Below are 26283 nucleotides of genomic sequence, written 5' to 3'. Positions count from 1 at the left end.
TCCAAAGCGCACATGCTACTGCTCCCATGGCTGGTCAACTCACTCGCTCTTAGTCACTTAGGCTAATATTTGCAAAACTGTCCACAGGCTTTTGATGCCCAACTTGCAACACTTGGGACTTATTTCCAGAGGAGCTCGGCACCGTCAACTCCAAATGGAGTAAAAAACAGTGATGGTTGCTCAGCACCTCTGAGAATCCCAGCTGTTGGTAGCTCAAGTTGGAACACTTAAAAAACTGATGCACCTTAAACTTACAGACTTATTAGAAAAATAGGGCCCATGGTCCATTGCTTCTTTAATGCACTCAGCACACGCTAATTTTCTTCAGGTTGTGAACCCCTCTTCTGTGAATATCAGCTAAATGGAAAACCTGCACCTGCAACAACTTGCAGCAAGCATGGAAGTGGATATTTATGTAAGTTTTTTACATGGTGTGTGGTCCATGTGGTCCATTTCTATATCTGTTACCATAGGATTGCTTTATAGGGGCAAATCAGCTGGCTGTGTGAATGGAAAAAAATAAAACGACTCTTTTCAGATCTTCCAAGGCCATTGATTTAGCTAAAGCTAGGCATGGGAATCATCATTAGCATCTCATACCCAATGGTCGGTAACGTCAGATGCAGGATTGGTAGGTACAAGATTATATACATCTTCAGGCATCTCCTCTTCCTCTGGGGCTATTAACATTTTGCTCCATGAAGGGCATGATCCTTCTCTTCCTGACACTGAGTTTTTGTTTTCTTTAAAGCTCCCCCCAACCCCAGAAGTTTGTAAGGAAAAAGTGGACTCTGCACAATAAGCATATACAGTCCACCAGGCTTTGAGAAGATACTGTACTATCTTTAAAATATCTGACAAAGTCATGGGAGAGAGGGGCAACATGGCCAGTGATAAATGGAGGGAAAGGTGAAGCACAGGTAAAAGGTGTGATGGACTGGATGTAAAAGTCTCATGGGGATCAAGCCCTCTACAAATTTCACTTCCATGCTAACATAGGACCCATGAATTAGGGGAAATGTTGAGTGCTCAATGTCCTTATATGTATGTTTGCAGTTGTTCATGGTGTTAATGACCTTTGAGTAAGGCTTTGTCTACACTACTCAGCAGTGTAAATGCTGTTTGTTGGCACTTTTGCCGACAAAAAACTCCCCCCTCCATGAGTGGTGTTTGCTTTAGGAACATGTTAAAAATAAACAAAACATAGGACTCCAGCCTTGGGGCTTCCAAGCATTCAACTTCCTCTGAAGTTTGGGACTTATCTAAAAGCTGCCAGACCCACAGTATAAAGAGAAGGCTGTGTAGAAAGACAGAAGTCTAAAAGTGGAAGAGCACCTGATTGCTTTTCATAAAAGGTACCATTAGGGTGTATCTTTAGTAAAGGACTTACCATATGGAATATCATGAACCTATGTTCTTTCATATGTAGAGCCAGAGAAACTACTAAGACAGGAACAGAACCTGTGAAGTCTCAAAGGTCAAGCCCAATACTCCAGGCAACAGGGAAACTTATCCCTTTTATTGAGCTGTTTCTTGGAGGATCTCAATGACCCACAATTCGAGTCTCCAGCTTCACACAATGTCCTGAAAACTTCCCAGTGTGATGGGTACGGACGAGAGCTGTGCAAACCTTTTGCGACATTTCACAAAGTCTTTGAAGTCTGCTTCTTTCATATATGAATGTGGAAATGAAACCAGCAGTTTTTTAATCTGAACTATTTTTGGGGCCAGACAACAGACTCAAACGGAACTTTTTTTGCTCGCTTTCTCTATAAGCACTCTTTTTTAAAATAAAAAGGTCTGAGTTCTATGGTTCCTTAAATTTTCTGACAGTTGGTTGTATGTTAGATCTGCTGGCCTGGATGAATCCCCATGAGCACACAAACTGTTGGAAAATCTATCTGCTACTCATGAATGTTAACAAAACTCAGTTTTACTTTGCTTTATTTTGAACAAACCCAAAATTTAAAAGCAAAGGATACAAACTCTGCCAAAACACTTCAGTGTGAACTAATTCAGCAGGATTTGTAAATCTTAAAGCCCGAAAAGACCATATTGGGCATCTAGTCTGACCTGCTCTGTAATACAGGTCCTAGATACTGTTGTGCCTTACCATTGAATAGATGCACCATTTGGATTTTTCTGCATCCTGTAAGTGGTAAGTGCTGGGTAGGGTATGCCTATCTACATCTGCGCAGTGGTTAGTCCCCAGTAATGCCTAAAACATAACAGGGGTCTGTCACTCCTTGAAGAACTCTGAGTGGTAGTGAAGCACAGAAAAGTCTACCAAAATTATACCTACAACTCACTAGGATCATCTACAAAAAACAAAATACCTTGATATGCTGCTGCCTACTTGTGGGTTGTTTTTGTTTAGTCTGGATGAGTAGCCAGAGGAACAATCAGGTTAGGTTGCTTTTTAACTTGTCTTTTTTAGATTTCAGTCGGTTTTAGAGCAATGCAAGAGAGCTGATGTAGCAATAAATGCACCTAAAAAAAATCAGCAAAAGCAGCTTTCAGAGAACTGGCTTTGCTTCAGTCATTAACTAACCAACTAGCTGTTGACTTCAGATGAGCAGAATTTTGAAAGAATGCCTGTCCTGTTGGCTGACATTATCATGTGTTCTGTTCCTCTGGTGTTTCTCCTTTGCTCACAAGCACCAGTGGAATGCCTCTGGCATCAGCAGAACTAACAAACATGAATCTTTGAGCTAAGGTTGGTTTAATCTCAAAGCTAAACTCCAGAAATTCTACCATGACCTCAATAGGGAGGGGGAGTGGTCGAGTGGTTAATAAGAAAAGATCCTAGACAAACCTCAAAACTAATGTTCACAGTTTGAATCTTGGTCTTCAGAGGTAAGAGAACAGATGTTTTCACCCACCAAGTTTTTCCTGTATTTTGGCTCTTGTTAAAAAATTAGACAGGCCATCATTTACTGCATGATAGAATTCACATGTTTAGTGTCCAATAACATAAGCACTCCATGTGTGTAACTTCCACTGACTACAAAGGGCCTTACACATGAGACAAGCATATGGAATTGGAACCCTGAGCATTCTACAGGGAAAGCTTAATGCACAGGATTTGATTGATTTTCTCCAAAGGGTTTTCAAGACCAAGTTTAAACCTACCCTTTGAAAAAGGAAGCCTGGTTTTGCTCAGAGTCAAGGAGACTAAAATATTGGACAAAAAATCCCCCCCAAAACAAAAAAACCATCTCAACAGCGGCCATGTTCCGTGAGTTCTGTCCATCTTGTGCACTAAAAGAAGCTGGGGTTGTCTGAGAAAAAATATCACGTGATCATGTACCTAAAGACTGGCCACAAGGGGTCAGATTAAGATTGCACAAGCACCTTTAATTTGGGAATCTTTTAAATTTTTGAGTGCTTCACTTTACAGAATTCTTTTAATGTAGCTCTTTGTATGGAAAAATATATACATGCACTGATTATATGATAATGTTGCTGTAGTAGCTAGGGGGCTTTGCCATGGTTTGTTTTGAACTCTTTGGTCTCTACCTGTTTAGAGACCTCTGTAATTTGGAAGGATAACTAGCAGAGGGTAAAGATTGTATGTCCAACCAGAGTTTAAGCCTGAGTCACAAACCATTTCTTTTCTTTGGATTTAAACCCTTAATGCTAATAGACTATTAGACACAAATATTGCCTTTCTGCACTGCACAATGGTTTCTTGTTAGTATAGGAGTCAAAAGGAGGAGGACATTATTCCCTTATTGAAGCAGTAATTAATTGGGGAAAATAAATCAATCAAGGATACTTCAGTACAGGATGACAGAAAAGATATAATATTCTAATCTGGGGTTTATAAACTCTGCATATTTACTTGATAATTAGGCTAAGAGTTCCACTGCTGGAACTATAAATGCTTCTGGGGAAAAATGACTGATATCTATAGTCCATCATATGAATAAATGTCTTGTTCTAATTTCCAATTTTGTATACAGCCCATAGCAACTACAGTTGAGCATGTACACACAGTGTCCAGGGAATTAATATTGTGCCTAGTTCACTGGCACATACAATAAATTCCTTTTGACATTAATGAGCATCCTGTTTCTGCTTTTGAGAAGTGACTGTGGATGTTGGGGTGTTTTAGATCCATGACTATAAGCATTTTCTCAAACAGCAATGGCTGAACGAGGCCTGTCGTTTCTTTTCACACTTTGATACACTGACTACCTATAATGTTAATTTGAAAAAAATCTTCAATTAGGGACTGATTCAGTAAAGCATTTAAAACGTCTATCCTTACTCTAACTGCACAGGCCAGTAACATTAAAAAAAATAGAATACTTACATCTCAATGATATTTCAGCATCTTCAGTCCCAGAGTGGAAATGCTGGCTAATTTCTTTTCATTGCATATGGGTGACCCATTTGGTCTAGTTTGGTTGATCAGAGATGCAGAAACTTGATTAAAAATGCTTTGCGGGTTTTTAACTTTAGGAGCAAATGCATACCAAAGACTCTTCCCTCCTTTTCTGCACTCCCAATAGTTGAACCCAGTGGTACTCCTTTCCCTTCATAGCTATTGAGCCCCATTCCACCTGCTGAATGGTTGTGTCTATTGATGGACCCACAGAAATGTAACAAGTATCCCTAATGGTATGCCTAAAACTAATATTTATACTGATTAAAAGGCAACAGCTCAAGGAAGTCCTGCCCAGTCTTCCTCAGCTAAGAAAAAAAGATGGTGGCCATTAGGCAGACCACAGTAACATGGGAAGTGGCACAATCTGGAGATCACATCATCTTCCAGCTGGAAGTTTAGAGTAAAATTCGAATAAACAGTCATGTAAAAATAAGAATATTAAAAAATATTTTTATATTTAATTACAAAACTGACTGTTGTAACTAACAGAAAAGCACTTGTTGTGTGTTTGTACAGGGCATTTAGAAAATGGATCACTCGGTTCTGTTAAAGCCTTATTTTCACCTGTGTAGAGAAATAGATGTTGTATATCCCTGATTAAATTATTGTGCTTCTCCTTCGAATACCAAGCTTACCATATTGCAATAAACTAGACTGCAGTTAATATTAAGCGGTGATGCCATTCACGCCATTGTCATTATGATGACTGTAATTTAAATATAAACCACAAGAGGAGCCATGACAGTCCATTAAGTAAATAATCTGTGCTTTAAAAATGATCTGAACACATCCAGAGTCTTCCCTTCTAACATGGATGGTAGAAGTGGAGGCACAACTGCAAATTCTTTCACACCAGGGAGTACCAGGTGATGATTTTAAGTCCCACTTGGGGGGAAAAAAAATCACATATTCTAAGTGGAGCCAGACTGCTGGCACGTACAGCTGGCAAGGTTTGGGGGGATTAGTTAAAGTAGGAGCTGAAGGAAATCCTACAGGTATCAAGGATGAGTCAGGCTGGACAAAGACAGCTGCTAGGGTTGCCGCTAATACAAAGATATATCTTTATCCAGTAAAGGATAGAAGGGCAATTACAGCCAAACTGGAGAAGGGACAAGCCGAGATTACAGAGGTACATTTCAGAAAAGTACCAGAGTGAGAGACTAAGGAATGTAGTAAAAATAAGTGCACAGGCAGAAATAGAAACTAGAAATGTCTCCATACCAATGTGAGAAGCTTGCAGAAAAAATAAGAGAGTATGGGTACATCTACACAAAAGGGCTAAAGTAGAATTAAACAATGCAAACTGAGCTATGTCAATTGTGTTGCTTAAGTCGAAATAGCTTAATTCAGCTTTTGGCGCCATCTACACAGCAGGAAGTCAAAGGAAGGACACACTTCCTTTGACTTCCTTTACTCCTCATAAAATGAGGGTTGCAGGAGTCGGAGTAAGTCCTCCAGCTCAACATTATTTCAAAATAAAGGCTGGCAGTGTAGACACGCACTATGTTATTTCAGAATAACATCAGTTATTCTGAAATAGTGCTGCTGTGTAGACATGCTCTTAGAATACGACTTTGAAATAACAGGACTTGCTGAAACATGGTGAAATATCAGCAACCGGTGGAGAACTGCCATACCTGCATATAAAATCCAGAGGTGGGCAATAATTTTCAGAGGGGGACCACCCCATAAATTTTGGTAAGGCAACACTGGTTGTACATTTCTACTATATTAATGGAGGAAGTACAGGGTTTGGGAGGGAATTTGCATGCAGGAAGGCACTCCAGGATGATGCAAATTTTGGGATGCAGAACAGGGTGAAGGGTGTTGGGTCTGGAAGGGAAACATGGGTGTTTGAGGGGGTTCTGACCTTATTCAGAGGGCTGGGGTGTGGGAGAAGGTGTGAGGTGCAAGATCTGGCTGGCAGGTGCTTACCATTGGCAGTTCCTAGTCGGCAGTGCAGCAAAGGGGCTTAGGCAGGCTGGCTCCATGCCACTGCCAGAAGTAGCCAGTTGCTGCTGGCAAGTCTCTACATGCCCCTATGGGGAAGATGGGGAGCAGGTCTCCATGTACTGCCTTCACTTGCAAGCACCGTCCCCACAGCTCCCATTGGCCAGTTTCCAACCAATGGGGACTGTGAGGATGGTGCCAGGGGCAAGGAAAGCAAGCAGAGCTGCCTCCACACCTGCCAGGGGCACACTGAGACAGGCCAGCAGCAGCCAGCCACTTCCAGAAACAGCATGGAATGACAGCAGGCAGGCAGGCAAGCTTCTTGAGCACCCCATAGGTCAGAAATGTTAGGTGGACCCTGCCTACGGGTCTTATTTTGCCCACCTCTGGTATAAACTATTCAGGATGTAGAGAAGGGAGAGGCTCACTATGAGTTAAGATTTCTGAGGGGAGAGGTCCACAGAGTAGAATGTGCAGTGACAACCCCCAAATTAGAAGGATACAAATATGTTGGTAGGGTTCTATTTCTGTCCTCCAGACCAGGAAAAGGATATTAGGTACATCATGTATGGGGCGATTAGAGAGGCAACTAAGCCTAATAAAACAGTAATAATAGACCACTTCAACGACCCACACAAGTTGAGCAAAAGTCATAGAACGAAAAGCATGGAGAACCCAGTTCTCAACACCTTGAACGGTTGCTTCTTGGGACTGCTATTTCTAGAAGACACCAGAGGAGAAGCTGTTCTCGGCTGCACCCTAAATCTCACACAGGAGCGTTTTCAAGAAGTAGCTATAGTTGACCCAGTCAGTAATAGTGACTACAGTACAATTCAGTTCAGCAGCCTAGGGGGAGGAATTGTATCAAAAACTAGCATAATGACACCTGACTTTGGAAAGCAAGATTTAAAAAGAGGCAGGTCAAAAATGTCCTCAATCAAAATTAAAAACCTTATACTCAGTTTGGAGGATACTTATGCTCATAGACTCACAGATGGTATGGATTCCCCCAAAACAAAGAAAGAAAAGAGGAGGACACAAAAATAAAAAGTATAATTAAATGGTAAGTTTGAAGACAAATGGGAAATCAAAACTTGGTTGAAAGGACTACAGTATATAATGTGAGATGGAAATCAAGAGGGCTCAAAGGGAATGTGAAGAGGAAATAGCCATAGGTATAAAAACAAATTTGCTCCATCTGCCAGAAGCAGAAAACCTGGGATAATGGTCAGGATCTCTGGACCATCATGGAGCAATTAACAACTGTAAGGACACTGTCAAGAATTTAATGTCTTTTTTGCATCAGTCTTCCCCACAAAGGATATCTGTGCAGATACCTATCCCAAAGATTCTCTCTTTCCAGGAAACGTCATAGACTTAGAGGTAAAAAAGACAAGAAACTGCACAAAAAAAATCTATAAATTAAAGAGCATTAAGTCACCAGGTCTAGATGGCATTCATCTGAGCGTTCCGAAGGACTTTAACAAATTAAGTAACCAAGCTGCTTACATTAAATATACATTCTCTCGTTAGAATCAGCTACTGTAGCAGAGGAGTGGAGGTCAGCACATGTACTTTTTAAAATGATGCTGGGGAGAATCCTGGGAATTAAATAGCAGTCAGTCAGCCTCACTTCAGTACCAGGGAACTTGATGGAAATTATAATACAAAATAGAATCAGACACACCTTGATGAATAGGATTCAAATAAACAAGCCCAACTTCTATAAAGAAAACCCATGACTAATCTATTAGAAGAGTTTGAGCTGCTCATCTTTACACCAGCCAATATATCTGAGCCTAAACCAAAGGTATCATAATTTGCTGTCACTATGGGCCAGCAACAAATTACTACTTGTCCCTATCCCCCTACCAACACCAGAAGCGGGAGCAGGGACAGAACTGGCTAAGGATGCCAATGGCGTGACACAACAATGCACTTCCCCTTATTATGGGTTGTGTCCTTATGGTACAGTCTAAACCTTAACTAGCACTGCAGGAGAATGGTGTTCCTCCTGCCCCAGGCATCATTGTGAAAGAAAGAAGAAATTAACATCCAGCACTTTACTAGTGCTATAAAATGGTTTTAGCTATACAGAAGGACCTGCTAGGAATTTAGAGAAGGTAAATGAGCACTTCACACTTAATCTACACTAGAAAATTAGGTGAGTTTAACTAGGTTGGTCAAGCATGTGAATTATCCACACCCCTGAGTGGCATTGTTAAGCTGACCTAAGTTCCTATATACACAGTACTCAGCTAACAGAAGAATTCTTCCATTCACCTAGCTACTGCCTCTCAGGGAGGTGGATTACCCCTAAGACGATGGAAGAACACCACCTGTGGTCTACCCCACAGCATTTTAAGTGTAAACATACCCTTAGGAACAGATTCTGCCACCCTTGTTCATGTTGAATAATCATTGGGACAATTAGTGGAGTATTGCACTACTCGGCGTGAGAAAGGATGGCAGACTGACAGTGGTTTTCTTAATATGCCTTTGCCAGGGCGTAGTGTTTATTTCATTTTTGCTTAGCTCCTCACAGGTTTTTAGGTGAGCCATTAGGTAAAGGAGAAAAGCAATTTGGAAACGTAGGCAGTAATAGGGTCTTACATTTTCTCCTATGAGTGTTGGCAGGGTAACAACTACATCCAGCTTCCCTCCCAGTCTTATTTCTTGTCTCAGAGCAGTTGCTTTTTAATTTTGCTGTTCTTTTCTTAAATGTATGAATGATTAAGCAGCATTTGCACTGTAAACACCTGGCTAAGTTGCACTGAAGTCTCTGTAAATAAACCCCTCAAAAAGTGAGAAAGAAAACCGAGATGTAGCAGGGTAAGGTGGGGAGGATGATCCAATGCCTGGAAAATAGAGTAAAATAATGAGCACTGTCTAGAATGATAGTGGTGTCTCTAAGTACAGTTCTGTGTGGTCTGGAGGAGGAAGAGGGACATGCATCTCACTTTAGTCATTTCTGCTTTCTCCAGTTACACTGCCAGCAAATAGTAATAGCCCAGCTAGGGGTAGTGCATTAAACTTCATCTCCTCATCCCATGTAAACACAACATTAATACTGAAGAATAAAGGAAATGGTAAAGAGTCCAGTGTCTTGTTTTGTGGGTGTGTTTTGCATGTTAGGTTTCTTGTCCACTCTCCACAATAGCGCTATGCACACTGAGGTGGTGAACTGGACCGTGTCCCCCCTCCTCACATTCAAGCAAACACTCACATTCAAATTCCAAAGCATTCTTTTATCCCCCTCAAATGGGGAGTTTATGCCTCAGAGTTCTGCTCCTTTTATTATCAACTCCTTTAACGAAGTGGTTTTGAGAGCTTGCAGCAGGCAGCTCAACAGCATTGAGCCCACCCAGCTCTAGTTGCCATGCTTATATTTCCCTATTCAGGGAAGAGGTTCATATAAAGCCCAAAGCCTTCACAGGTGGGTGTGCACTGAATCGGGTCAATATCCCCCAGCAGAAAATACATCTCATGATAAAATCCAATTCTTGCCTTTAAAATAGTAACCAAGCTACAACTTGGCCATTTATTTCACGGGACACATGTGAATGAATTGCTCTGGTGAAAACAGGCCTTACACGGGCAGATTCCGTCACATTCTGGTAGAGGTACCATTTTACCGGCCTGCTAGAAGTGGGATGGACAAAGTGGAGTGAAGGCCAAAATATCCTTTTGAAAGGAAAGGAATGGATTTTATGGCTGGGGGCAGGGAAGGTTTGCAGATCAAACAGAATTAACTTGAGGATCAATGACTAACTGATGCATGGATATGCCTCAGCTTGTAGCACACCTTCTCTAGAGTAGGATATGGTGTATGCTTCCCCTTCATTTTCAAGGCTATTTCAAACCTTTGCTTGCCCTTCAAGAGGGGCAATGTGAAAGTTCACAGGTGAAAGTTCCCTTTTTAGATCAATGTGGGCTTAAAATTCACAGGACAGTGACCCGAAGATCTTCCTTTACAGATAAAAAGCACGTGGAATTATTAAATAGCAACATTAAATCCTATTTGCTGGAGATCTGTCCTTATTCAACTGTTTGTGAAGGGAAAACATTCCCTTTCCATCTCCATTCTGCACCGTTTGTGATATGATGGGCACATGGCTGGCCTCTCTTATTCACACCTTGCGAATGCTAAAGCTGAAAATCTGACAGGCTGGGGTGGAAGGGATGTGGCTAATGCGCACAGTCTGAAGACATGTCGCTTCAAATCTCTACTGTTAGAACTGTTGGGTATGATATAAAAACAAAAAGTGTCTCAGTTCCAAGTTAAAAGACTGGGCCCCTAATGTTAAGTGGCTCCTTCCTTGAGTGTCTGTTTCACGTAAACAGGCTCCATTGTGCTAGCTGTTGTTCTCTGCCGTGAGATATTTGAGGGCTGCAAATCCATAGCGGCGTGACATATCCTGTTGGAACTCCTCCTTCAAGGTCTTCAGACAGATGCGGTATTGCTTGTTGGAACGGAATTTGGTGATGTCGAAGCTGGGAGCATGTGGCATATGGATCATATAGGCATTGGGCAGCACTATGAATTCATACTCCTGGAAAAGGAAGATACCAGCAGTCAGAGGCAGTTTTTATACACATATACACAGGATTTGCTAAACCAACCTCCTTTCTTTTTTTACGTGGATTACTACACCTGTGAAAGACCTTGGTTTACTACGCATGTGAAATGGAAATGTCCTACCTTCCATTTCAAAAACTGTTTACATACTAGTAAGCCAAAGTATCAGAGGATCCGTGCTCAAGCGATGTCTGAGGCCAGATCTATCCCACAAACTTTTGCCAGCCTAGATATGTTGGTAAGAAGTCAGTAGAGGTGTGATTTGTAACTAACAGAGCTGTGCCCCTTGCACAGATGCAGGTACGCTGGCAAGATTTCGCTAGTATAAGCTATGTTCACACTTTACTGATAGGCTGTGTCTACATTGGCACCCTTTTCCGGAAAAGGGATGCTAATGAGACCAGTTGGAATTGCAAATGCCCCGGGGATTTAAATTTTCCCCGCGGCATTTTCATGAACATGGCTGCCGCTTTTTCCGGCTCGGGGCTTTGCCGGAGAAAAGCACCTGTCTAGACAGGTATCTTTCGGAAAATAAACCCTTTTCCGGAAGATCCCTTATTCCTGATTTTAAGTAGGAATAAGGGATCTTCCGGAAAAGGCTTTATTTTCTGAAATATACCTGTCTAGACAGGCACTTTTCTCCGGCAAAGCCCCGAGCCGGAAAAAGCGGCAGCCATGTTCATGAAAATGCCGCGGGGAAAATTTAAATCCCCGGGGCATTTGCAATTCTGACTGGTCTCATTAGCATCCCTTTTCCGGAAAATGGTGCCAATGTAGACACAGCCATATAGTATTGGTATAGTTATTCCAGCAATGTCTTCCATATATATCCATATGGAACAATCTGCCTTCCCGGGAGAATCTGAAGGTTAAATGCAAAAAAGACTTATTAATCCATACTCTTAAGAGAGTGGATTAAATAAGCATTAAATAGTTTTAAAACTTATGAAGATTTTACTTTTCACTCAGAGAATTTCCTTTGCATGCAAAGAGTGAACTTAAACTACCACCTATTTCTTCCTCTGCAGGTCTTCTATTTAGAATGGGGGTTGCTATGCAGGAATGGGTTCTAGTCTCTGCAAAAACTGTATGCCTTGGGAGAAAGGCACAGCCAGTGGACTTTGCCTAGATATTTCTACACTTGAGCTGGGAGGTGTAGTTCCCTGCTCCCTCAGATGTACCTGAACTAGCATGTTAATATTAGCATTGTAGCTAGGGAGTGGCTCAGCCTGGCTACCAGAACATGAACCCAGGAGTCCAGGTGGCTGCATACACCTGTGTTGAGTTATTGCCTGTATTTTCCTGGCTACACTGCTATTTTTAGAATGCTAGTTCAAGAGGAGTTAGCATGATACATCTATGCCCAAACATAGCACATATGTAGATGTACCTCTGGAGCATGAGTACTCTGCCTTTCACGAGATGTCATTTTTGGGAGCCTCCCACAGCCTCCCATAGGTTGAGATGACAACTGAAGTCACTTACAAATCTAGGAGCCTACAAAGCGGCATTGAATGTTCCTAGCAGGTTTACAAGGACAAATGTATTGTCTCTGTAAATGTGTCTCACTAGAAGGTTTACCCAGCATTGCTTGGGTCCTTAACTCAATTTTTGTTTTTCTTCATTTAAATCATTGCTCTGGGGTGGCACTAGGGATGAGGGGTTCAGTGTGCAGGCTGGCCTAGGAGGAGAGGACTACCTCAGCCCTCTTTAACCACAGCAGCTTTGGGCCAGGTGAAAAGCATCTCTCCACAGCTGCTGTAGCTCCAGCAAGCGCAGCTGAGGGAGGGGTGCCTGTGCCATGGCTGGGGCAAGTCCACGTTTGCCTGCCCCCTGCACTCCCCAGCCAGAGTGAAGAATGCAGCAAACTATGCACTTGCCCCTCACTCCCTGATGAAGGGGAACAGCCAGCAATGTCCCTGTATGAATTGGGGGGGAGGGGTGGGAAAGGCAGAGCGCTTCAGGGTGGCTCAAGGCTAGGGCAGTTCAGGACTGGCAGGAGACACCCCCAATCAATCCCTTTCACCTGCCTGGTAAATCTGCCTCTCTTCTGTATGGTTTTATGCATCCCCATATGAATGGCACATCTTTACATTTAGCTTATTAAAAATGCACATTATTTATTTGAGCACAGTTGACCAAGTAATCCAAAACTCTCTGCATCAGCTACCTATTCCCTTCATTATTTACCACTTACCCATTTTTTGCATCAGCTGCAAACTTTCTCATTAATAATTTTACGTTCTCTTTCAGGTCATTGATAGAACTGTTAAATAACATAGGATCAAAAACTGATCCCTATGGAACCCCTCTAGAAATACCCACTTGAAAATGATTCTCCGATTAGTTTCATTTTGAGACCTTAAAAAACAACAAATAGTCTGGTAGCACTTTATAGACTAACAAAACATGTAGATGGTATCATGGGCTTTCGTGGGCACAGCCCACTTCTTCAGATGACCAGACTGTCAGTCAGTTTTAATCTATTTAATGTGTGCCATGTTAATTTTGTATCAGTATAGTTTCTTAATCAAAATGACAAGCAGCACCAACTCAAATAATTTACATAAGTCTAAATATATTACTCTTATCACACCAAACTTACAATCTCAGCAAAAAAGGTATCCAGCTAGACAGGATCTATTTTCCATGAAGCCATGTAGGTTGGCATTCATTACATTATCCTCCTTTAATTCTTTATGAATCAAGTCCTGTCTCACCCATTCTATCACTGTGTTCAGGACTGATGTCAGGTTGAAAGGCCTATAATTACTTGGGTGTCCCATTTACCTTTTTAAAGCATTGTCACATTAGCTTTCTTCCAGTTGTCTGCGTGTGTCTTTAAACTGTAAGCCATTCAGGGCACTAAATGTATCTCTCTGTGTTGGAAAACCTAGCACAATGGGGTGGCCACCCCAAATGGGGCCTTTGGGGACTATTACTCATTTATATCTACAGCTAAACAAAATTATTCCTACTAAGACCTTTTGAAAGGAGCTGGGAGAGGGGCTTCTAGCTGGCTAGGTGCAGGAGACATTGGAAGGCTGGGAAAAATACACCAGAGCTTTCCTTCCTCCTCTTAGAGCAAGGAAAAATATCCGCCCTGCAGGAAACTCACGCTCTAAACGTTTATAAGCCCTTAGGAGCAGGATCTGTCACTAGTTATGTATCTGTACAGACCCCAGCACCATGAGCGCATGGTGCATCCAGAATAATTACAATTGTTTCCTTCCTATCTGCCATTTTGAAGGGCTATAGCAGCATAAGCCTTCTGTGATGCTCTCTCACATCTAGGCCTCCTGGTAGGAGCCAGATTTCCTAAAAAGCACTGAAATCTTTCCCTGGGTTGGGAGGTGATTCTGCCAGCTGAGGCCAGAATACTGAAGCAGCTCCTTCGGCAGAGACTAGATCTGTGGGAGCAACACCTCAAAAGCAGTGAAAAGCCTCATGTGTGTCCAGCACTATTTTTCCCCCATTTGGGGAAAGGATGGTCAGTCTTATTCCACTAAGTCCCTTACCGATGAGCTGAGGGCTGACATGTAGTCAGTGATGGCAGATGGGGGTGAGGAGAAGGAACAAAGCACAAAAAGGGGGGGGGGGTCAGGAACCCCTTAGTGAGACCTAGGTAGGAGAGCAAAGCTCTTTGAGCCAAACCCTTTGTGTCAAGGAGCTGTCTCCACTGCAAAAAGAGACAGAATATAGGAAGTACTTTAGTTCCCATATACTGAAAGCCCTAGTTCCAGAAGTTCCTGGCAGAGATGCCTCTGAACTGTTGCAGGATGGGTAGCTCATTTATTCTGAGTCTCCTCCAGGATGACAGATTCTCAATAGGAGATTAGCCCAGTCTCTCCACCATTATAAACAAAATGTCTTTTACATAATCGTGTGTTCTGAGGCTGGAGGAGTAAGCATCCCCAGAGACAGTTCCATCTCAATAACCATTTCAAAGAACTATGCTACAATCGTCTTTGAAAGTGCTTCCACTTTCCTTTGTGTGACGCTGTATGTTGGATGAATGCCTCTGTGCCAATAGCATTAAGCGGTGTGAGAGCTGCAATTGGAAATGTAATCACAGTGACAGATGCACAGATAATAAATCATCACATTGATACTCTCCACAACTAAAGTGTCATGTATCAGCATTTGAAAAGTGAATTGTAGTATTAAACTGTTATGCAAGTTGCAAGTATTAGTATTAGGATAATATAGTAGACACTACAGGTGAGACCCTCCCTGGTCCAGCACCCTAGAGACCTGAGCGGTCCTGAATGACAGTTTTCTCCAGACTAAGGAAGGTTCACCTTGTTCACTGCTGCAGGCCTGCTGCCCCAGCCCTGCTAGGGCTATGCTTCCCACCCAGGGCTCAGCAAACACTAAAAAAAGGTTTGTTTTTCCCTCTTAGTAACTGTTTACAGAATCTAGAAATGGCAGGTTGAATAATTTGGTGATACCAACTCTATATCCACTTCCACAGTATAAGGGTTCATATAAAAACCACACCTCTCACTAAGAATCGCATTAAGATGTTGTCTCTTTACCTGTGCATCCAGTTCCATTATGTGAGCTACTTTGTTCCAGCCGAACCCTACAAACCTTCTGTCGTACTCAGGGCAGTCCCGCCTCACAACAACATATGGCTCAAAGTCCGCTTCCCACTCAACTTGATAAGGTGTTGTGGCAGTCCGCCACTTGGCAAAGTTCGTTGGTGCATGCCCTTTCGTCCAGACATGATACCTTGAATAGACATACAGAGCATGGGAGTGGGAGAAAAGTGAAATGAGACACATCTTGGCAAACATATGCAACTGTACCTTTCGGTGGAACCCTTGAATATGAGGACATTAGCTGTTCAGTCCATTATTATTTTCAGGATGTATTATAGGCAACTCAATACACTCTGACCATTTTTGAAGCATTTTCCAATACTTTCATGTGCTCTGTATGCTTATACCTACCAGGCCGATGAGGTTAATTGACAAAAACACAATTATCAAAAGGACTATCCCAGGACTGGGAAGCAATAATTATGGAAAAAACAAAGGATGCTTCTATACTAAAACTGCACATCCACTTCACAGCAGCAATGCTGGAAATTTGGAATGAAATTGTGTAGCTCATTTAAAGCTTCTGAATGTTAGCTATTACAGTTCCAAAGTGATGAACGTGATACATTTTATTTTTACATTTTTAAGTTGTGGGAGGGATAGCTGGAGCTCTGGACAAGTGCCTCTTTTTATTATTATTACTGTAGAAACCCAAATAAGTAATGACATTAATAAGCAAAAGCCTTGATCAATGTTATCCATGATACTACAGAGATAATTTTATCCAACACAATTCCATTTATAAGAAAGGATTATTCTATATTTTGTTAATATTATTTATGCCATGGCGGGTCTTTTCCAAGCACAGCTTGAATATACCCCATTAACAGAAGGATCAACGATTCTCTTGCCCTTTTACAATTCTTACACCTTTTTCAGAAATCACGGAGATAGGCTCATGCTGAAGACTCATGGATTAAATCAAGAAAAACAAGCATAAGGCAGGTGATCTGTATTGTCGTATTTTGAGATTTATAACAGCTGTGCAATAAGACACCTTGACTTCAAGGGGACAGACAACTTGTGCATAAAGTGAAGCATATGTATAACCATTTGCAGGTTTAGAGCCTAGATCCTAATATTTGGTCTCAGAAGCTCTGATAACATTACAAACCATGAAGAACCAGGAACACAAAGGTAAAAATTACAGCCTAAGAGTTTACATTTGGTGCATATCTTATTGTATGTAATACCTGGAGAAACTGAAAGAAGCTAATGTTTACTTTCTCTCTTTATCCTAGAGTAGATCAGTGCAGGAGGGACATGGCTACCAGGAAATTATTTTACTATACAGCAACTAGTGTTCTTTTAAACTGTAAAGGTTTCACTTTTATATATTTATTATCATAAACAAGTGGTTTCACTTCAAGCAGACTGGCTAACCAGCAGCACAGAGCCATTCAACTCTAAGTCACTGGTTTGACTTCCAGGAAGCCAGAGATCAAAAGCCTTTGCCATGTACTGAGGCTGTGTCTAGACTACACCTCTCTGTCAACAGAGAGATATAGATTAGGCATGTCGAAATTGATAATGAAGCAGGGATTTAACTATCCCGCGCCTCATTAGCATAAACGTGGCTGCTGCTTTTTTTTCCGAAACGGAGTTTTGAATAAAAAACGGCAGTCTAGACACGGATCTGTCGAAAATAAACCCTTTTTCGACAGATCCTGTAAACCTCATTTATTTAGGAATACAGGCTCTGTCGAAAAAGGGTTTATTATTGACAGATCCATGTCTAGACTGCTTTTTTTTCGAAAAAGCTCCGTTTAGGAAAAAAGCAGCGGCCATGTTTATGCTAATGAAGCACAGGATATTTAAATCCCTGCTTCATTAGGAATTTCGACATGCTTGATTTACATCCCTCTGTCAACAGAGGGATGCAGTCTAGACGTAGCCTGAGAGAGGTTAGGTAAATATCTTTTATTGGATTAATTTCTCTAGATGGAAGGTACAATATTTTGAACTTCACAGAGTTCTTCTTCAGGTCTGGGCAAAAGCTTGCACATTCCTTCAACAGAGGTTGGTCAAACAAAAGATATTTCCTCACCTACCTTCTCGTTCTCATGTCCTGACACTGACACAGTCTCATCGTTTATTGGCCGTTGGATGTTTTTAGGAAATAAGTTGGTAGTCTCAACCCAGGCCCTAGCGAAATCAACAACACTCACAATAGGGTTTTGAAATCCAATGTAGGATTGTGGGGAATGCGTCATTTTCCTTTATCCCTCCTGCAGCATTTTGAAATTAATAAACAACAACAATACTTACTACTTAACACTTATGGTGATTAATATCTTCAAAGCACCCCACAAACGACAGCTAATTAATGGATTCCTGCAGAGAATCAGGCTAGCGTTGCTGCTCCCGCTCATAATGCTTCCCCAGAGGCAACAGCAGGAGCAGAACATGAAACTGACCTGAATTATATCACTTTCCCTCTACAGCTATTGCTGGTAGCCCCACCAACATAGTAGGGTAGGCAGGAGTAGCACCAGAGGTATCCCCTGGAAGGGAGAAGGACTGAAGAGAAATCCAAAAGGGAAGAGAAAAAGAGGATAAATGAGAGGAATAGAAAAAAAAAAAAGATCAGGAAAAGGAGATGGGGGAGACAGGCAAAACAGAAGATAGTGGGGGAAAGGTGATGAGAAGGTGAGTGAATTGAAGACAAGCAGAGACTTTGATTAAAGAAGGGAGGAGCTACATGCTCCCTGTGGAATCAGTGTATTTCTTTTTTTGGGGGGGGAAGTCCAAACCTGTGGGTGAGAGGGTAGGTCATTCTCAAAGTCTATTTAATTCTTGGCATTTCTGCCTCTGTGGCTGACTATAAGATGCTGGTCAATGCAGCAGTGATGGTGGTTCTGTAATGTGGCCACCAGTCCACGAGCAAATAAATAGAGACCAACCAATCATTTTGCAGAGAAAATTCAGCTTCTTTAAATGCACCTGAAATTCCATCCTCAATGACAGTATTTTCCTCAAAGTAAAAGGATCTATAAACAGATCAAGGATTTTTCATTTGCCTCTTCAAAATGGCTTAGTTCTATATGATGGGATCACATGGAGAAACCACACATACTGGTAGCTAAGAGTTTATAGCTAGATAATAATCATATCATTGTGCTTTCTGAATGAGGGGAAATATCTAGTTACTGAGTGGATAAACTCTGGGATCAGATACCATATTGGCTGGGAACACAATAATAACAACTGTAGTTGCTATATGAAGTGGGTATATTGTGTCTTATAGCAGAAATGTCTGCTAAGGGAAAAGAAAAAGGGAGGTGGATGCGGGATGCTGAAATAAGGTCACTATAGACTGATTATGAAAGAATAATTGGGTTGTAGCCATCTTTCTGATAGTTCAGGAATATATACATGCTAGAACTGGGTCTTGGCTACACATTGATTATCCTGTGAAATTTTAGCTCTGCTGAAATTATTTAAAAAGATCTTCATACAAAAGAAACTCCCATAAAATCGTGGTTTCCACCAGACATTAGCCACAGAGACATAGCAGTGAGATTTGCCAGTCTTTAGTATTGTCTCATCGGCATGTCAACCAGCATCCCTGACTTTCTCATTCTGGTCCTTCTCCCCCAATATGTGCTTAACTTGAAACTCATATGAGCAGTCTTATTGGCTTCAATGGGGATACTGATGTGGGTATGGGCTCGATCAGTTTATCAATCATTGCTGGTTACACAGTCTCAGTAGGGTGCTTTCTTTTGCCTTCTGTACCTTCGTTATCCTTGTAAGATTCCACCAGGAGCATAGTTCCTCACCCTGAGGACATTACCCAGTACTAAGTGGATCCATCTTGTCATGGCACAATAAAAACTAACACTATGAAACAAAGCCAGAATGATTTCACAAGGTATTCCTCTGCTGCACAGGTTTTTTGCACAGCACCTCTTAGCAACCCTGAAAGCTTAGATGACTTTTTTGTGTGTGTGGAAGGAGGGGGGGATAGTTGTAGGAAGGATGTAATTGAGAGCTGCTTTGTATTTCTCGGCAACCCAGAGGCAGAAAAGGTCACCATTTGGAAAAGAGGTGACAAAAGCAATTTCACTGAGGGAAAGATTGTAATCTATCATGGGGCGTGGGGATCTGGGATGCTGCAGGCATGATCAGCAATCACTGTCATAGCAGCACTCCTCCCAGTTCACTCCCACCAGCTTGGCTGCAACTTGCAGCCTTATTAAAAGCACCTTGAAAACATAGTGGAAATGCTCAGCCCCGATCCCAGCTGCTACATGCCTATTGATAGATCGGACCACTATGATGACACCGAGACGATTAGGAGAGTGTTTATAGAATCTGTCCTACATAAGTAGACAAATCTACTACAGGCCTGATGTCTTTCCTCTGTTCTTATTCAGTCCTTTCTCAGATCAAATTCCCAATGAAGTCACAGATAGCTTAGAAAGGATTTCAGGCTTTGACGGTATGCATGCAACATACAGTATAGCTGGAAGAGGAGGTCTAAAGCAGGAAAACGACAGCAGTAGAGTTAGAAAACATAGCTGTCAATGAAATATAAGATCTGAAGTAAAATCTTGAGGGGATTTTTTTCCACTCAAGGTTAATTTTTCACCTAAGAGGGAAAGCTATTTTCTATAAACAAACCTCAAGTTAATCTATCAATAGTTGCGTGATTAAGAAACTGTGGAAGAGAGCAAACTCTACCGATACTCTTGAGGTTTTTTTTCTCCAGGGACTGATATAGCACCTCTATTCTTTCTCCTACCTCTCAGTTGCTGTGGGTTTCCTATTTCCAAGTGAATCACAGGCAGTGGCATCATCAAAACAATGTTCTTTGGGATCATACAAACCACCTGCTGTGATGTCTGTAGAAAGTAGCTTGCAAAAAAGTTGCTAGTGCACTTCATGTTGCAGCTTAGCAACATGAAAGAAATCCACTGCAAGTAGTTAATACAGATAATGGGGGAAGAGAGGTGTCACAGGGCACTCCATATTTTATGAAAATTGGCTTATGGATATAAATATGCAAAATTCAAGATGCTTTACACAAAACAGATTATAAATATATCTATTTTACAGTTGCAATCTGCTGAATCTGTATATCCTATTTTTGTGCATGTATCATTCATGTATGTGAAGTTAGAAATATGAAATGTGGATCTGTTTATAGTTCTATATGTGCTAATGAGAAGCCATTAGTGATACCCCTGATCTTAATGAACTCGGTACTCAAACCAACAACACGTGAACAGTCTTGTTTGTCCTATCAGCTCAAACTATGGTTGGTCCTAACATATGACAATGCCACCTGTCCTCAGAGTTGTGCCCCTGCAGAGCATCACAGACACGTGGAATCTATCTTGGATGTGGTATTTTTCCATGGGGATAGGAGGTGCTGAACAAAAGGTTCCTGCTCAGGGAGAAAGTCTATTTAAGCAATGGGAAGCCATCAATCCTTTGTCTTCAGCTATTGTTTAGGGTAAGAATTTTCATGTAACAAGTTTCTTAGGGTATGTCTACACTTGCACCCTAGTTCGAACTAGGGATACAAATGCAGGCATTCGAAATAGTCAATGAAGCGGGGATTTAAATATCCCGCGCTTCATTAGCATGATCTTGCCGGTGCGCTGGGACGCGTTACCAAACCCCTTGGCTCAAACTAACGTTACTCCAAATGAAGAGTAAATTAGAACTAGACATGCAGGGTTTTTTGTTCATTTTACTTTAGTAACTTACAACGATCTGACTGTTTTCACTTGTAACTACTTAAATCCTGCTCTTTATACTTATAACAACATTTTTGTTTATTATCATGCCCAGTGTAAATAACTGATGTGTGTATGGGGGAGGGGGGGGAAGCAACCACTGTGCTTATCTCTCACTGATAAAATGGAAAAATAGGTGTATGTTATGAACTTTCTCTGTGTAAAATTTGTATACAGATTAAGATGGATTTATTTGGGGGTTTGGTTCCTTTTGGAGGTTGGTTTTCTGGATGCTGAGCCCTTATTAGCTAAGCTCTCCCGAAGCTGAAATGGGTCAGGGTCTGTGATGCTCTGCAGGGGCACAACTCTGAGGTCAGGGTGGTGGGGAGCCCCAGAGAGCAGGAAGACGGGTGTCAGTGGCATGATCAGCACACCAGAGGTAACTCCAAGGGGACTTCTGTGATTCGACCCATCACAAGCGGCATCTTCCACAAAAAGCAATTTGTGAGAAGTGGAAAAGAAAGGGGACTGGAGAGAAAAAGTTCTACTGAATAATAAATAATACCACCTGTCGCTTGTATAGTTGTTTACATCTATTGCTTTCATAGCATTTCAACACAGGAGAGGTAAGCATTATTATCCCCATTTTACTGATGTGAAACTGAGACACACAGAGAGGTGAAGTGGTTTGCCAAAGGTCATCTAGCAAGTCAGAGCTGGGAATAGAATCAATATCTCCTGAGGCCTGGTCAGTGCTCTATGCAGTAGGATAAACAGCACACCCTATAGCTTTTGTGGCACTTTCAAAATATCTACTAATCAATCCTAGGTAAGTGTTATTCTTACTTTACAGATAAGGGGACAGAATCAGAAAAGGGAAGTGACATGTGCAAACCCATAGAGGGAGTTTGTTTCAAAGATGAGTTTAGATCTCAGATGTTCGTGCCTCCTAGTCTTGTATTCAGACACACAAACCCACAGGCTGCGTGTAGACTGGCATCATTTTCCGGAAATGCTTTTAACGGAAAAGTTTTCTGTTAAAAGCATTTTCGGAACAGAGCGTCTAGATTGGCAGGATGCTTTTCCGCAAAAGCACTTTTTGCGGAAAAGCATCCGTGCCAATCTAGACGCGCTTTTCCGCAAAAAAGTCCCGATCGCCATATTCGCGATCGGGGCTTTCTTGCGGAAAACAAATCTGAGCTGTCTACACTGGCCCTTTTGCACAAAAGCTTTGAGCAAAAGGGACTTTTGCCTGAACGGGAGCAGAATAGTATTTCCGCAAGAAGCACTGATTTCTTACCGTAGGAAGTCAGTGCTTTTGCGGAAATTCAAGTGGCCAGTGTAGACAGCTGGCAAGTTTTTCCGGAAAAGCGGCTGATTTTCCGGAAAAGCTGGCCAGTCTAGACACAGCCACAATGTTTCCCCCTTGCATTGAGAAACATCATTCATTTGTCTAGCTGCTTAGCAGCTTATTCGAGACCCATGGCCATTCTAATCAGCCTTTTTAAAAAATTGACTGTCAATTTTGGAGTCAGCTAGTGAATAGCAGAAAACTATTTTTGATCACATGAATGAATTACCTGGACTGTGCATAGCCAACAAAGGGTATATTACACAGACACACACACACTAGTTTCATACTTTTGATTTTGTAATGCAATAAAAATACCAAAAATAAAATGAGGCTAATTTAACAATAGGAGGTTAGACAAGTGGAAAGGGCATGAAAATATTAGTAGCTAGCATGTATGGTTTACAGATGAAATACATTCACCAATCATGCTGTTAGGACACTGGATCATTGCCTTTTAATAAAGTGGTGAAAAACCGCAATCCATTCCTTAAGTGACTGGTCAAGAGAGAGGTGAGCCACACCCACCCACAGGTGAGCAAGAAGCCAAGGTTGATCATTGCCAGAGGTGCAGTGAATGCTCTTCCTGTTACCTGAAAGTGAAGAGGGTTCCCATGTCCAACATAGATAATAGCTCTGCTTTTGACTTGGGGAAGGACAGGCGGTATCGAAGGGTCTCAAAAGCAGGAACAATCAGAGCTTTCTTGGTATGGTCCAAGTCGAGCTGCATGACAGACTTCCTGGGAGAGAAGAGCAATGAATACAAAGGGGAGAATATTAGCTTGGGCAACTCACAGGGCGTTTCATAGTAAAGAACAAAGAGATGGCAGTTCAAGTGGTGCATTCTACCATGGCACAGCTTTTTCTTGGTGTGGAGTAGTTTTCCTTATCTCATTTAATCGGTTGTTGTAGGAAAAAAAATAAGCAATACATTGCTATGCAAGTTTATAAATTTGCGGTGTATTTGGCTGATCAATGCTAGCTGATTGCCCAATGACATAGATTTGTCCAAATAAATTTTGAGTAGATCCAACGGCTTGACCCTCAGCTGAGGAAAGGTCAAACTCCTTGAGCCATCCTATTTGTTATTACAGATTATCGAATAACCTAACCAAGGAATGGCAGTTCTGAAATGACACATTTTTGCCAGGACAGTTTGGAAATTTGTGTGGGATGACTAGTTACATTTCAACATAATTAGTTTCTGTGTTCCAAACTCTCTTTCACATTTAAACTGATAAAACCCAGGAATTTAGGAAGGAGAGGTAACTAATCAGCCAGCATTTGAATGAAAGCTAGGGGGAGTTCAACAACAAAAGCAATGCTTTAAGTCCATCTGCATACTGTTCCCATGAAAGATCAACTGCTTCATTCAGACAGGGTATATGCCTGAGAGAAGCACAGGGTAGTAGAGTCTGGATGAGAGTTTAGACTCTTGTTTGAAAAATATTTAACTTTTGAAAGTGCTTTGTTATGGTAATTTCCATCTCCTGGTTTGAATTTTGTCCCCAACTTCAAAGGGAGACAGTCACTGCTCAAACCCTACTGTGTACTTGTGTGCGGTTGCCTCAACGGGCCCAATGAACTGTTACTTAAGCCTTGTTTTTAACTCTTGTTTAGACCTCACACAGCACAGACTGGGAGCTGGTGCCAATCCAAACATATTTCAACAGTACATACCTACCCTCAAAAATACCATCTGGCACAACTGTTAGTCTCTGCTGAAGGGGAGGCCCATGTCTGGAGTAACAAGCTCAGAAGCAGGTGTGCTGTCAGAGACTACACATGAAGACTGAGGTAAATCAGCAGAACTGTGCATTATTATGATTATTTGTACATAGATCCTCAGACCATTGTGCTAGGCACCCTTCACAAATATAGTACAGAGGCAATTCTTGTGCAGAAGGGCTTTGTGAATGGTGCATCCCTTTGGCCCACCCTTTGTCTGTATGCCTATTCTGACTGGTGAAAAACCTCACAGCACTTACCCCAATGGGGCCTTCTTCCTGGGGACTTCCGATACTGCTGACATACACATAATTTTAACAACACTATTAATAACAACAATAATAGAGTCATCTGGTATAACACCTGCTTGCACTGTCCACAGCCCTAGCCAGAGCTCTTGGGGCTTCACTTTCCTAAGTAATTTAAAAAAATAAAAAGTTACTGCCACTCTAAACTGAATCTTACTCTACTTGTCAGTAGAAATAACTCTGCCTTAACTTCATTATTTTTGCATTTCTTATGAAACACCTTCCTCTCTCCCATGTCATACTCAGTTCCCCTTAATAGGATTTACTGAACTTACTTGTACGGTACTGCAATGAGCAGCCAAGGACAATGTTGACACGCAACAAACTATCTACCGCCTTTGAGATGAAGGAACTGGGAATGCTGTCACATCAAAAGGGAATCAACTCACTGGGGCCAGAATTCCAAGAATTCATTCCCATTGCATAAAACGAGGAGGAAGAGAAGGAGGAGGAAAAGATTATTTAATAAAATTTGAGTTTTAGGAAATTTGTATTAATTTTGCATCATAGGATTCCTTGTAGGTTTGTTCTATAAAAACAATGTGTTCTCAGTCAGCTATCTGAACATTTGCACTGTTTAGAGACACGGCACATTCTAACAAATTTCACACTAACTGAAAGACCCATTAAAACGTTCCTCTACTTTTTCTTCTGTTTCCTTCCCCTCACTGCTAATGATCTGCATGTAGATGACTCCTTTAAACAGAACCTCCTCAACCTGCCAGAATCACTGAGTGATGCCAAAATCCAGTGTTTTATGACACTCCTAATGATTCTTCCTTCTGCTTTAACTTGCTGTTTCTTTTAGCTATTCTCAGTATGGAAATCATACTAATTTAGTCTCACTGACAATTTTAGGACTCCCTAGTCTTGGTTCATCCCCTTGGCTTAGAGACGTACGAACTGCACTACCCTGATCCAGCAGCCCAGGCTGCTACAGCACACAGGGTTTCATCCCTGGGGAAGGGCAGGTAGCGTTTGCACTGATGTCCTACCTTAGGTGTTTTGCCAGAGATGGCAGCTTTATATTGTGGTTGTTGATATTAGTTTTTATTTGAAGAGCGGTAGCACCTGGAAGCCTCAGTCAGGGACTGAGTCCTCATTATGCTAGGCATTGTGCAAACACCAAGTGCGAGACCATCTGTGCCCAAAGAGCTTAAGATCCAATTTCAGATACAAAAAGCGGGTATAACTAAGAAGCCAGAGGGACAGGCAAGGGAGGACAAGAGTGACCGTAGTAGCACTATGAGATTATGTAGAGGGGCTTGTCTGCACAACTAGATAGTTACAGCACACTCATCTCTTATGTTATTAGATAGAAGGAAAGTAATATTTATATTGGCAATCCTTATAGCCATTGCCATTAACTGCAGGTATCAAGGCACAAAGGTTGGGCTGGAAGGAGGCGAGGATGGTAGTTTTATGGATTAGTAGGGGAGAACATTCTGTGCATAGGAGCAGCATGGAGGAGAACAAAAATGAAGACACAAATGAGTGGAAGAGACTGGAATCATTGAGGGTGGGGTCAATGTAAAAGGAGGGAAGAATGGTTTTGTGGGGTGGGGGAAGGGTTCCGAAGGTCCTTAAAGAAGAGGCTACAATGCTGGAATCTAATGCAAAAGCAGCAGGAGAACTAGGGGAGATGCTGTAAGAGAGAGGTGACATGGTCCTAGCATCATGATT

General features: G+C 41.7%; 1 protein-coding gene across 7 annotated transcripts in view; it reads right to left on the bottom strand.

Annotated features, from left to right (window-relative positions):
- Positions 1 to 513: 513 nt before the first annotated feature.
- The window catches only part of LARGE1 (LARGE xylosyl- and glucuronyltransferase 1), a 498136-nt gene continuing 472366 nt past the window's right edge, over positions 514 to 26283 (bottom strand). For all 7 annotated transcript variants that reach the window (XM_025178894.2, XM_025178889.2, XM_025178890.2 and 4 more), the window contains 3 exons: positions 23158 to 23304; positions 15461 to 15656; positions 514 to 10896 (listed from right to left, as the gene is read on the bottom strand). In XM_025178894.2, coding sequence (XP_025034679.1) covers positions 10699 to 10896; positions 15461 to 15656; positions 23158 to 23304 — 541 coding nt within the window. In that variant the 3' untranslated portion in view covers positions 514 to 10698. The remainder of the gene's footprint in view (positions 10897 to 15460; positions 15657 to 23157; positions 23305 to 26283) is intronic.

The sequence above is a fragment of the Pelodiscus sinensis genome, chromosome 1 (genome assembly GCF_049634645.1).
Source record: "Pelodiscus sinensis isolate JC-2024 chromosome 1, ASM4963464v1, whole genome shotgun sequence".
In the NCBI taxonomy this organism is placed as follows: Eukaryota; Metazoa; Chordata; order Testudines; family Trionychidae; genus Pelodiscus; species Pelodiscus sinensis.
Note: the sequence above shows the minus strand (reverse complement) of the source record. Positions and strands in the feature narration are given on the sequence as shown.